The sequence below is a fragment of the Castor canadensis genome, chromosome 8 (assembly GCF_047511655.1).
Source record: "Castor canadensis chromosome 8, mCasCan1.hap1v2, whole genome shotgun sequence".
NCBI classification, from domain to species: Eukaryota; Metazoa; Chordata; class Mammalia; order Rodentia; family Castoridae; genus Castor; species Castor canadensis.
This window is the reverse complement of record NC_133393.1, coordinates 153110691-153123135: the sequence shown is the minus strand read 5'-3', so window position 1 is coordinate 153123135 and position 12445 is coordinate 153110691. Positions and strand designations below refer to the sequence as shown.

Here is a 12445-nt window from a genome sequence, read left to right as displayed (position 1 = left end):
GAAAGCTGAGGTAATTCAATGGGTTTGCCTTTATATGTGATCTGTCACTTCTCTTTTGTAGCTTTCAATATCTTTTTAAAACAACTATGGTTTTGGTGTTTTGTTTTTCATACATGTATGTGGATTCATAGATATATGACCATGTAACTTATATAACATAGACTTTATTAAATAAGTACAGTTAATATTAGTTTCTTTTTAAGATGTTTTTGTCTTTGTATTTCAGCTGGAATTGTTTTTATTGGCCTGACTTCATATTACTAGTTCTTTCTTCTACCATTTATAGCCTGCTACTAAGTCAAACAATGAGTTCTGCACTTCTGATGCTATGTTTTAATTTGTAGCTTTTTTTGTGTGCTCTTTAAAATGTTTCCATTTCCCTGTGGAGATCCCCCATATGTTAAGCATGTCTTCAACTTTTTCCTTTAATCTGTTTAGCATATTTCCCAATCTTAGTTTTAATATCTGAGCATTTCTTTTTTGCTTTCACCCCCATGGGTCTTCTTCTGGTGACTATTTTTGCTCTTGATTAGGTCATCTTTTCTTCTCATTTGCCTTGCCATTAAAAAAATAATGACAGATATTTGTGTAAGAGACAGTAAAGACAGAAATAAATAATATTTATGGCTAGAAAGGAATGACTCTTCTTCTCTTAGGCCTTCTGGCTTTCAATGAGGTGGATGGACTAAGTGTCACCTCTAAGGTGAGCTGTTTCTGGACTTTGTTGCAGTTTCATTGTATTTAGGTATGCTAGTTTCACATTCTTTCCTACATTGGGCCTGAAATGTGAACACTGGCGAGACCCCAGGGATTTCTGTTTTACAGCCCAACTGTCAGCTTGATATATTGGGGGGCATCTCTTTCTGCTTCACAGGCAATCTGCCATGGGGGGAGGCATTCTTTTTGTTCTCCAGCTCCCCCCTTGGCATTTTGCATGTCAGGAGATCTCTGTCTGTCTGGCTTCACTGCCTTGAGCCTCCAGCGACCTTCTGATAGTCATTCCGCAAAGGCCACATGTGCTTCAGAGAGATTTGCCTTGGCTCTTCTCTGGACACAGTCTTTGGTGAACATCTGCCTGGGCTTGTGTAAAACCTAATGTGCCTTAGGGTGTATCACACAGCTCTCCTGTCACATGCCTGGTCTCTGGTGTGCTCCTTATGTGCACTTGCTCCTAAGATTGTAGTCTGCCCACCAGTCCTCATGTGGCTAATAAATAGTGGGTTGTTTCTTCTTACCCTGTTTGCAGTACATTCTGTTTTCCCCCACAGGTCTGCAGGAAGAGAGTTATCCTTCTGGACAACTGAGGAATGGCTTGTCCTTCCTAGAATTTAGCTTCTGTGAGTCCTCAGATCTCTGATAGATTTTTACCCTATATATATTTTTAGCTTATCCCACTTGTTCTCATTGTTAGGATGAGAGTGACAGTCTGTTGTGACTTTCTGGATACTAAGTGGATGCAGGAAAATTTGTCAAAGATGTCATTAATTTGTATTCCCTGTAGCAGGATGCAAGCTTTGGTACTGCTTTCATTTCAGTCTTAGAAGTTGCATTAGGCATATGAAATGGAAAGTTTTCCTTCAAGAAATTTCACATAGTTTCTAGTCAATATTTTCTGCTACCTTTAAATTGCAGTTATTTAGTGCAAAGTTGGGGCTTCTTGGCAAGGAACTAAAACAATCCATGGAAAGTCCAAGGAAAGATTTTAAGATGGAGGTGTGTGTTGGCAAGAGGGATCCCCTGCAGCACTCGTGGGTGGAGGGAGGATGGTGTGTACCAGCTGATCCTGAGTCACTACTCCTGCAGCTGATCCTGCAGCTGCCACTACTAACTGTAAACCAAATGCTTTTGAGAGTCTTGTGACAGTTGGACAAGAAGGAAGTGTGGATGCCTCACCTTCTTGAGCATGCTCAGAAGTCTCCTGGGAGATTTCAGCTTCTCCTCTTCCCTCAGGTCTCTGAGCTTCGTCCCTGTTTGCCTTCTCCTAGCTTCATGCCCAGAGATATAGTCTGTAACCAAAACAAGCGTCCCATGCTGACTTCCCCAGGAGGCCTGGATCACATATCTTTCTGCCCATCTGACTTAATGCTTATACCTCAGCTATAGACCACTCACACATGAGCTGACCAAATGACCTCCCAATGACCCCTTGTTCTCCTCTTCAGCCAATGGCAGCATCCTTGGTCTACTTCCTTATGTCTAGCACTGAGTCTCCTTGATCCCTCTGCTTCTTTAACATCCCCAGCCAAGCTATTTCAAGACCTCATCAACTTCAGAACTGATAGGTCACGCCTGCAGCCTGCCTGTTTCTTTTCCACATTCAGAGGTACAACCTGTTCAAGTCACAGTTGCCTCCTCCTGGCCTCTTGGCATAGCCTCATCTTTGGTTTTTCCCTTGAATCTTGTCCCTTTGGTGTGTTCTCTACATAGCAGCCAGAATGATTTTTTTAAACACATGTGTTAATGTTGCTTTCCTGAGGGACACCCTCTCACCCAGCCTATGTGCACTGGCCCCGGCCTTCCCTGATCCAGTGCTTACTGCTCTGCCTCTTGCCTTGTTGCATGCCCCACCCCCACTCTGGCGTCTTCACTTTCCTGGACAGACTGTGCTCATTCCTGCGTAGGCGATCTTTCCTGGTTGCTATGACCTTCCTGTTTAGCATGTTGTCGCATCAGCTTTCTGGCTAGTTGACTCAGTTTTACCATTCTGGTTCCAGCTTGATGAGAAATTCTCCTTCCAAGAGAGATGACTCGTCACCCCTCCCTGGCTCTTGCTTATGAGTAATAGAAAAGATGAGGCAGTGGTAGAGCATCTAGCACGCATCACATCCCAAGTCTTGTGAGGAAAGGGCTGCTGATAGGCTGGGGTTACCAAGCTTTTGTAACTCACAGGAGGAATGTACCAGGCCACCATCATTGTCAGCCTCTTCCTGCACAATCGGTTGTAGAATATCAAACTGAACAGTCACATCTTCAGTCTCGTGGTACCATTGGTACTATAAATTGGTTTGGAGTTACCACATGTACTTGGTCCTGCCTGAAGTCCCATGGATGTTTTTTTTGAATCAGGATGGAGGAGAGGGAGGATTGTAGCTTGTCACCTCCCACTGTTGCCACATAGACCCCTGGTACCTAAAACATCATTAGGACACTCTTCCTTTCCCCTCAGCAAATTCAAGCCCCTGAATACTTACTTGAGTATTTGAAGCACCTTTCCATGGCTTGCCATCTTAGAAAGAGAAAAAACCTGGACTTAAGAATCACATGTTTCTCTCTCAAAAATTGTCAGGGCCTAGCAAGCATAAGGCCTTGAGTTCAAACCCCAGTACCACCAAAAATAAAGAAAACTCTCCTTAAAAATTGTCAGGGCCATAAAGGTCATGTGATACCATGAAGATTGGTTTGAATATTACTTCCCAACTGATTTTCCCAATATTCATGTTTTTCTTCCAATATCCCATGTCCTTTTAAGGGAAGATTGTTTCCCCCTTTTTTCCTTACTAATGTCATTATTGTTATTCTGTACTGACCAAATTTCAGAGGTGAAAAATGACTGGAGATTTTCCTTTCTAAGTTATCAAATGATTAGATGCATAACCTAAATATAGAAGAAGTACTGCTTGGTTCTGTTAAACACTGCAATGTTTTTTATTCAGTATCTTTTCTTAAATATGTTTAATAAATAGTTGTATCTCTTTTATAGCCACAGCTTTTGCAAATCCAACACTATCCTTCTTAGATGTTGAACGGATTTTATTTCAAAAAATTACTGATAAAAGAGATGAATTGAAAAAAGTCTTCGAGCTGCTTGATGTGGATCAGAATCTGACGGTGACAAAGAGTGAACTGAGAGGAGCCATCACAACTTTCCTGTTGCCACTCACCAGAGAGCAGTTCCAAGATGTGCTGGCTCAGGTACAGTGCATGGTGACTGACCACTTAGCACAGCCCATCCTGGAAGCACCAGAGCAGGTCCTAGGAGCATGACACCTATTCTGCCTCTTTTTTCCCACTGGTTCAAATGAGAAGTTGACATGGTGTTTACTTTTCACAGTTCACTTAAGCTCTAGCCAATTTGCCTGACCACAATTGGACATAGTTTGCACATAGCAATGTAGCATGAATCCATTATTTTCTTTTAGTTTTTTTTTAAGCTTCCAAATAAAAGTAGTAGCTGGTTAACTTACATGTTTGAGTCCAGTATTTTGGCATTTGTTCCTGCACTACAGGGTACTGAACACCTGCTATATTGCACAGCCAGTGCGAGGCATGGGTGCATATAGGCCCCACCCCTGAGGAACTCTCGGCCCAGGGGGACCTGTTTGGGAGCTTCAGGGGAAGCGCCATCTGTAATATCGGGGTGGTAGTTCAGGAAGGCTGTTTGGGAAGGGGTCTTTAACTTCGTTTCCACTGAGTTTGGAGTAGAAATTAGCTAGATGACAGAGGAAGGAAAGGTCAGCAAGTGTAGGCAGAGGGAACAGTCCATGGGAAAGCCTGAGACCTGCATCAGCCTGCCATGGTTATTCAGGGAATTGGGTGGATTCATTTATATCTGAAGTGAAGGATATGGGTCAGGTTGTGGCTTAAAGGCCAGCCCAAGAAAGTGCTTTGTAAAAAGAGTTTGATATTTATTCTAGAAGCCCTCAGAAACCAGAGCAGGGTGTGCAGCAAGGGGTAATGAAAGGACTTGGGGAGGTTCTTGGAGGATGAGGGTCCTTGGGTCAGCCAATTTGGTACCAACTAGAGGGATGGAAAGAGTAAAAGTGTGGTTCATTCCCTCAGGGCATGTATGAAGTGCAGTAGGAATTAAATACTCCCAAAATAAGTCTGTATCAATATAGCAATACAAGAGTGGAGGCATTAGTCTAAAATATCAGTAGTATTCCTTCCAACTCAAACCAAATTTGCACGCACACATGCACACGTGCACACGTGCACACATGCACACACAGACATTTTACGCATTTGTCTGTTCTTAATCAACCTGGCTTCCTGCTATTTCATAGCATTTAAAAACCTATTTCTTTTTTAGAACTTAGTATATGTTCTAACCCAATCCAATTTGCATACTCTCAACACAAGGGAATGATGTGTATGAAAACAAACAGCTCAGTGAATTCTAGATACCTCCACCCAGTTCAATTCCTAGTCTTAACCTCAGGGACTGACTCTTCATTTCTTTAACTGAGTTAAAAAACAAACAAACCTGTAGTTCAGCTGAGCCTGGTGGTACACACCTATAATCCCAGTGTTAACGGCAATGTTGCAGTCTGTGATCAGAAGATTTCTAAATTCTTTGTGTCCCATGTAGAAGAATCCATGGCAGGACACATGGGTGTAATGGAGTTTATTAAAATTTAGGGAGGGAAATTACAAAAGGGATCCTGGTGGGACCAGGTAGAAGCTGGAAGCAGAGAGCATCTTTCTCTTTTCCAGGTGTTTTAAAACTTATGCTAACCTATGGGAAGGGAAGAACCCGGTGATACCACCATTAATTGATGAGTGGGGAGGGGCCCGGTTGGTCCCTGTGCCAGGAGAGGGTGGCTTGAGTTGTACTTGAACTAGGGTGTGAATAACCACACATTTACAACTGAAAAGAAGGCTCAGAGAAAGAGAAGAATGTTCAATCTGAAATACAACATTGAGTCATATATGTTCTAAGAGTCCCAAACTTTCCCGAATTCTAGCCTGCCCACGAGCACTAGCAGGCAGATCTCAAATTTGAGGCCAGTGTGGGCTATATAGTGAGACTGTCTCAAAAAACTGAAAGTCTTGTGAATACCACATTACCATTTCAAGGTTTTCTCTTCCCTTTAGTTTTGTCTTTTCCTGAATTGGGGGCATTTTCCCCCATGTTTCCTCAAATATTTTCTTCTGCCTCATTCTCTCCTCTCTCAGACATTTGATATTGTACCCCTTGCTCCTGAGGCTCTGTTTATTTTAAAAAATTTATTATCCTTACTGTTTCTCAGAGTAGATATTTACTAATTTATCTTCAAATTCACCAACTCTTTCTTTTTCTCTCCATTCTGCTACTGTCTACTCAGTACATTTTTAATTTTAGACATTGCATACTGTGGTCCTAGACTTTCCATTGGCTTCTTTATGTAAGCTCTGTTCACTTGCTTGGATCTCCTGTTTCTCTTCAGTATGAGCATAGTGAACATAGGTAAATGGCTTCCTTGAGGTCCTTGTCTGCTAAGTCTACTATGCCACTCATCTGGGTGGCCTGCACTGATTGTCATAGTTCCCTGATTGTTCTTATTTGAGTACAGACTACAACTATCCAACAGAAATGTAATGTGAGTCACATACATAACTTAACATTTTCTAGTAGCCACATTAAGAGATTAAAAAATAAGTGAAATTAATTTTAATATTAGTTTCATCCAACCAACTATATTCAAAATATTATTTCATTTTAACATAAAATCAGTTAAAATTGGTAATATTTTACATTTTTTCAAGTATTAAGGTCTTAAAATTTGGTAAATATACACTTTATACTTAAAGCAGACCTTAATTTGGACACTGAATTTCCACTGGAAATACTCCATCTGTCTTTTTTCCTGTTTTGCAGTGCTCAGGTTTGAATCCAGGGACTTACACACACTAGGCAAGTGCTCTACCACTGAGCTATATCCCTAGCCCTTCATCTGTATTTTGATTTTATAAAATTTATAATTTAAATACTATACTCAGATGCACAGCTATTTCAAACTACTTAATGTTTTTCAATAATTGAACTAATATAATTTTAAAATTTAAATTAATTAAAATTAAATAATGCCAAAATTTGGTTCTTCAGTTACATTGGCCGTATTTCAAGTGCTCAATAGCTACACTTGGCTATGGCTGCTTATTAGATAGTACAGTGCTGAGCACTGTGAGTGGTGTGTCATGGAGACTCTGGATTCTGTTACAGTCCTCTGAAGACTGTTGATGCTTTTGTTTTGACTGGCAGTTTACTTGCAAACTGTCTCCTTAGCAGTGTGCAGTAGCTCGTATTTCAGTTGGGGTCTTTTATCTTTAGCTGGGCCTTTGCCAGTTGGACTTGCATGTGCCTTCAGGTCAGCTGGAAACTTGGATAGGGTTTATACTCATATAGTGGACTCTCTCTGTCTCTCTCTCTCTCAATCTCTCTCCCCAAATCTTTCTCTCTCTCTCTTTCAGAACTGTGGGATCCTTCACATTTTCTAGTGGCTGTGGTTGCCTTGGGTTCTGTGGCTGGTCCTTTAGGCCACAAAGACAGTGGGTTTTCTACCTGGGTTTCAGCCACTCTGTGCTGGGCTATGACTGTGCCCTGCCCCCAGGCTAAAAGCCAAAGAACAGGAAATTCCTGTCATACCTGCCCTTCCTCTAAGTTTTGACTCCCTTCAAAATCTGCCTGCTTTTCTTTACTCTCTAGTGACTTTCACTACTTATTATTGTTGTTATTTTGTGTTTTCACCAGAGTTCATAGTTGTTTTCTGGGAAGGGCTGGTCTGTTGACTTTCTCTGCTTTTGCCGTTTCTTTTTAAACAAATGCAAAGGTGCAGAAAAGCTGGAAGTATAGTACAAAGTATGTATTCCCTTCAAACAAGGACACTGTCCTCTACTAGCCATGATGACCCATCCATCAAAATAAAGAAGTTCCCACTGACTCATTATCCCATCTCAGCTCCAGAGCCCAGCTAGGTTTTCCCAGTTGTCCCACAAATGCCTTATAGGATCCAGGTCAGGCATTTGGTTCCTTTTTTATCTCTCTTTCTCTCCCTCTCTCTTTCTCTCCCCGCCCTCAGAGGTACTGGAGGTTTGAACTCAGGGTCTCACGCTTACTAGCCCCAGTCCTTCCATCAGTTTGGTCTCTTTCGGTCTAGAACAGTTTTGCAGTCTTTCCTTAGCTGGCTGACCTTAGCTCTGGAAACTGCACACCTGCTATTGTGTAGGAGGCCCTTGGTTTGTGTTTATCTGATCTCTGGTGACCAGATGCAGGCTGGCGCCTTGGGCAGAAATATCACAGCAGCTATGCTGTGTCCTTCTCATTGCACTTTACCAGGCTGTGCATGATTCAGTCTGTCCTGATCTCTGCTGATGCTCACTTTGATCTCTTGATTGAGGCAGGACCTGTCAGCTGTTTCATGGTGCACACTTTGTAATTAGTAAATACTTAGCGAGGGAAACTTTGAAATATTTTACTGCTCATCTGATGTTCAATTTATTATTTATATATTTGCAGGCCTTAAGATTTCCTAGTAAGTGAGTACATCACTTAATTATTTATTTGATATTTAAATTATCCCCAGTTGGCCAGTAGGAGACTCTTCAGGCTGCTTTCTGTGTCCTTTGACATGTCCCCATTGTTTTGCACTTCTTCACTTTCTACGATGCTCCAAGCTGATCTGCACTTCCCTAACTTTGGTCTTAGAATCAGTCTTTTCCAAAGGACTGGGGTTTGTTTGAATGAAAAAGCCCCACATGGGCACTGGGCTGCTCATGCCATTGGCAGGCCACCACTGCCAGCCTCTCCATGGGCAGAGCTCTAGGAGCCACACGTGGACACACGCATTTATATCTACATTCATTTCTGTGTCTGTCTTTCTCAGTATATTGAAATCTCTGAGTTCAAACCAATACTCCAGGGATCTTTCAGGTTTCTTCTTCCAGGGTTCTAACTACCTCCCCACTGAGTGAGAAACTTTCTTCTGACATCTTTGGTATATTTATTTGTTGATCCACCTCTTTGTTCTGTGACTTGTCTCTTAGCCCGGCATTTCCTCTCCACACATAGATGCCCTCTTTGCTCGACTGGGATGATGCTGTTCTCACCCCATATCCTCTTCTGGACCACAGTGGCTTCCCAAAGCTGTAAACAGCATCTGATGATTTTAAGACTGGTGGAACACAGGGAGGAAGAAGGGAGACAAAAAACTGTTCTCTTCCTTTTTCCTTTTTTTTAAAAAAAAAAGTTTTCCTTCAGGGAGCTGGCGGCTCACACCTATAATCCTAGCTACTCAGGAAGCAGAGAACAGGAGGATCACAGTTCAAAGCCATTCTGGGTACATAGTTCCTGAAACCCTATCTCAAAAAATACCTAACACACACACACACACACACACACACACACACACACACACACACATACAAAGGACTGGTGGAGTGGCTCAAGGTGTAGGCCTTGAGTTCAAGCCCCTGTACTACAAAAAACCAGAAAATGTTTTCCTCTTTATTTGCTCCTAGAATTCCACAAATGGTGCATACTGATTTTTTCATGTCACCCTTTGTTGTTATCTATATTTTTAATAACATCTTTATTAAAGTAGAATTTACATATCATAAAGTTCATCCCTTTAACATTTACATATTGGGTTTTAAAAATTCACCAGATAATCCTTTATCTGGCTTATTTTTTGCAAACTGCCTTTTTAAAACAAATGATTTGCTTTTAATTATAAATATCATGTATGATGATGCCTTTTGCAAAACCAATAAATATAAGCACAGATTTTAAACATGTATAAAATGGGTATTTTTGATAGATTCACAGTTGTGCAACTCTCACCATTGTCTGATCTGAGGACATTGTCATTATTCTGTGCCCATTAGTGGTCATTCTCAATTCTCTTACCTGTACCTGGAAACAATTGATCTGCTGTCACTGCAGAAGCTAAGTATCTCATAAAAATGGAGTCATACTGTACGTGATCTTTTTCATCTGGCTTCTTTCACTTAGCATGTTTTCAAGGTTCACCCACATTGTGCCATAAATCCGAGCTTCATTCATTTTTATGGCTGCATCACAGTCAATTGTGTATACCAAGTGTTATTTACGCTTGTATCAGCTGATGGACCCAGTGAATTGTTCTCACTTCTGGACTTTTGTGAACATGGACACACGAGGCTTTGGTATATCCTGTTCTTTCCTTTCTTGGGCACATATCTAAGAGCGGAATTGCTGTGTCATATGGTAATGTTCTCTGACGTTTAAAGACCATTTGTTCTGGTAAACATTGCATCAATTTCTTCATCTGCTTGATTTAGCTGACACTTTACCAAATAGAGAGTTAAAGTATTATTTCCTGCTATGTGTCCTTGTAGTCATGATCTAATGTTAATTTACAATTTTGACAATCTTCCCAAGCTAATTAGCTATGCAGGAAGAGAAAAAGTACAGAAAAATGTGTATCTGTTTTTTAAAGTGACATCTGTTTTTAAAAGAAGTCACTGAAAACTGAAGAACTTCAAAGACTTGGACAGAGCAGGACTTGGTAGTCTCTCCTAAACAGCAGGCTTGCTTCCCTGGAACTTTGAGATGACTGGACAGGAGGGTCAGTAGAGGCCTGAGAATATATCAGTTACCAGAGGCCAAGGTCAATAGGAACAAAGTGTGGTTTCCCTGCTCTGTGCCTAGCCACACAGACAGACTTCTCTAGATCTTTTTATGATTAACCCATGGGTGACACACATTTCCTTCTCAGAGGTTGGTGGAAGCCTAACTGGAAACTAGTGAAACTAGTAAAAGATTTCATGGTCTTTTATCCTTGAAATTCGAAAAGAATTTTCCAGTTTTCCTGAACTTTTTTTCAAGAACTACGTCGGGAATGTTTTCATGTAGTATTGTAATGATTGGTCAGGGCAAGAAGTTACAAGATCTGTGATCCACCTTGCACCTTAGTATCCACAAAGAGTAATGCAAATTTTGTGTTACTTTAAATGTGACCTTAGCCTCTGAGTATTAATGTACAGCATTTTAAAATAAGTTAAATGAGTAAGTAGTCCAATGAAGAAAAACAAAGCTGCGCCCTGAGCCCAGTGATTGCGCTAGGCCTGGGGTCTCCCTTGATGATACTTACCAACATTGTGGGTACTCATTTTACCCTCACCATCTATAGCCCCAGTCTAAGTATTTGTTTCCTCCAATTCATCTTTGGATGGTTTTGATAACTAAACACTTGTAGCAGTTTGTAAATCCTGAAAAGATGAATTCTAAGCAGAGCCTTATCTTTGGACTGGTTCCTTTGATTGTGCTCAGCTTTCGAGACCAATCCTGGGAAGAATTTGTCTGCCACATTAGAATTTGCAGAAAATGTGATGACGCTGGGCTCCATGATGGCCTTCCCTTGTTGACAGGTTACTAGGGTAGAGGGATGGCTGGGACTCTGGCACTTAATGGCAGTGCCATGTGAGGTGGTTATGCTGCAGGAAAGGACATCATCCCCGGCAGGTGTCTAGGGCTGCTACAGCAAACCCTGAAAGCGCCTGTGCCATTTGTAAAGTCTAAGTTTCTTCCCTTGCTCATTCACTCTTACCACTACCAAGAGAGCATCCAACCTTTTTTTTTTTAATTTTTATTTTTTTATTCATATGTGCATACAATGCTTGAGTCATTTCTCCCCCCTGCCCCTACCCCCTTCCTTACCACCCATTCTGCCCCCTCCTTCTCCCCACCACCCCCTTGACACCCGGCAGAAACTATTTTGCCCTTATCTCTAATTTTGTTGAAGGGAGAGTATAAGCAATAATAGGAAGGAACAAGGGTTTTTGCTAGTTGAGATAAGGATAGCTATACAGGGAGTTGACTCATCCAAACTTGAACTACACACTTAACCTGTTCTTGCCCTCCTTCTGTCAGATTAGGGAAACTTTGAAGTGTTCACTCATAATTTTAGCTAGTGAAAACTGCAGTATGAGAAACAGAAGTCATGGGTGTCCGTTCTAGGAAAAGCCTCTACAGAGGCCCACCTGTAAGCCAGTGTCCCTGGTCTCACTTCCTCATTCCACATGTTTTAGATAGCAAGTAGACATTTATCCCTTGGGGGAGACTGAGATAAGCATGCTAGGCCTAGTGGCTGCCATCTCAAGGACAAATAAATGTCGACCTTGATTGCGTAGACTTGTAGCCATTCAACTGTGTGGGGTGCTGACTGTGTGTCCATGCAAAGCTTAAAAATATGTTTACACTGAGTCTGTACCAGGCTGGCGGTATGGCTCAGGTGGCAGAGAGCCTGCCTAGCAAGTGCAAGACCCTGAGTTCAAATCCCAGGACTGAAAAAAAACCAAGAGAGAGACACAGATCACCATGCTCGGCTCTTAAAGAAGTGAAAAAGATTGTGACGGAGCACTCTATTGAGTATATACTTATGTTTATTTAAATTCTAAATCCATAATGCTTTTTGAATAATTATTTTCACTAAAATTTGACTTTTTATTTAGAGATCATTTTGAACCTTCAGGAAATTTGCCACCATATGACCCAAATCATTCTCATATACCCTTTACTTAGACTTACCCATCATGAACAGTTTACCTCACTGTCCATGTGTGTATATGCGTGTGAGTATGTGTACATAAGCAACATAGTCAACAAATGCAATTTTTAAAAAAAATTTGAAAGCTGCTTGTTTAATACTTTGATCTGTATTTCCTAAGGACAAGAACTATTCTGGGTCTGGGGATATAGCTCAGTGGT

The 12445-nt window shown here is 41.3% G+C and overlaps 1 protein-coding gene across 6 annotated transcripts in view; it reads left to right on the top strand.

Moving 5' to 3' along the window:
• Positions 1-12445, top strand: part of Efcab6 (EF-hand calcium binding domain 6) — a 225839-nt gene that overhangs the window by 23360 nt on the left and 190034 nt on the right. For all 6 annotated transcript variants that reach the window (XM_074084642.1, XM_074084640.1, XM_074084641.1 and 3 more), the window contains one exon: positions 3701-3912. In XM_074084642.1, the coding sequence (XP_073940743.1) occupies positions 3701-3912 (212 nt within the window). The remainder of the gene's footprint in view (positions 1-3700; positions 3913-12445) is intronic.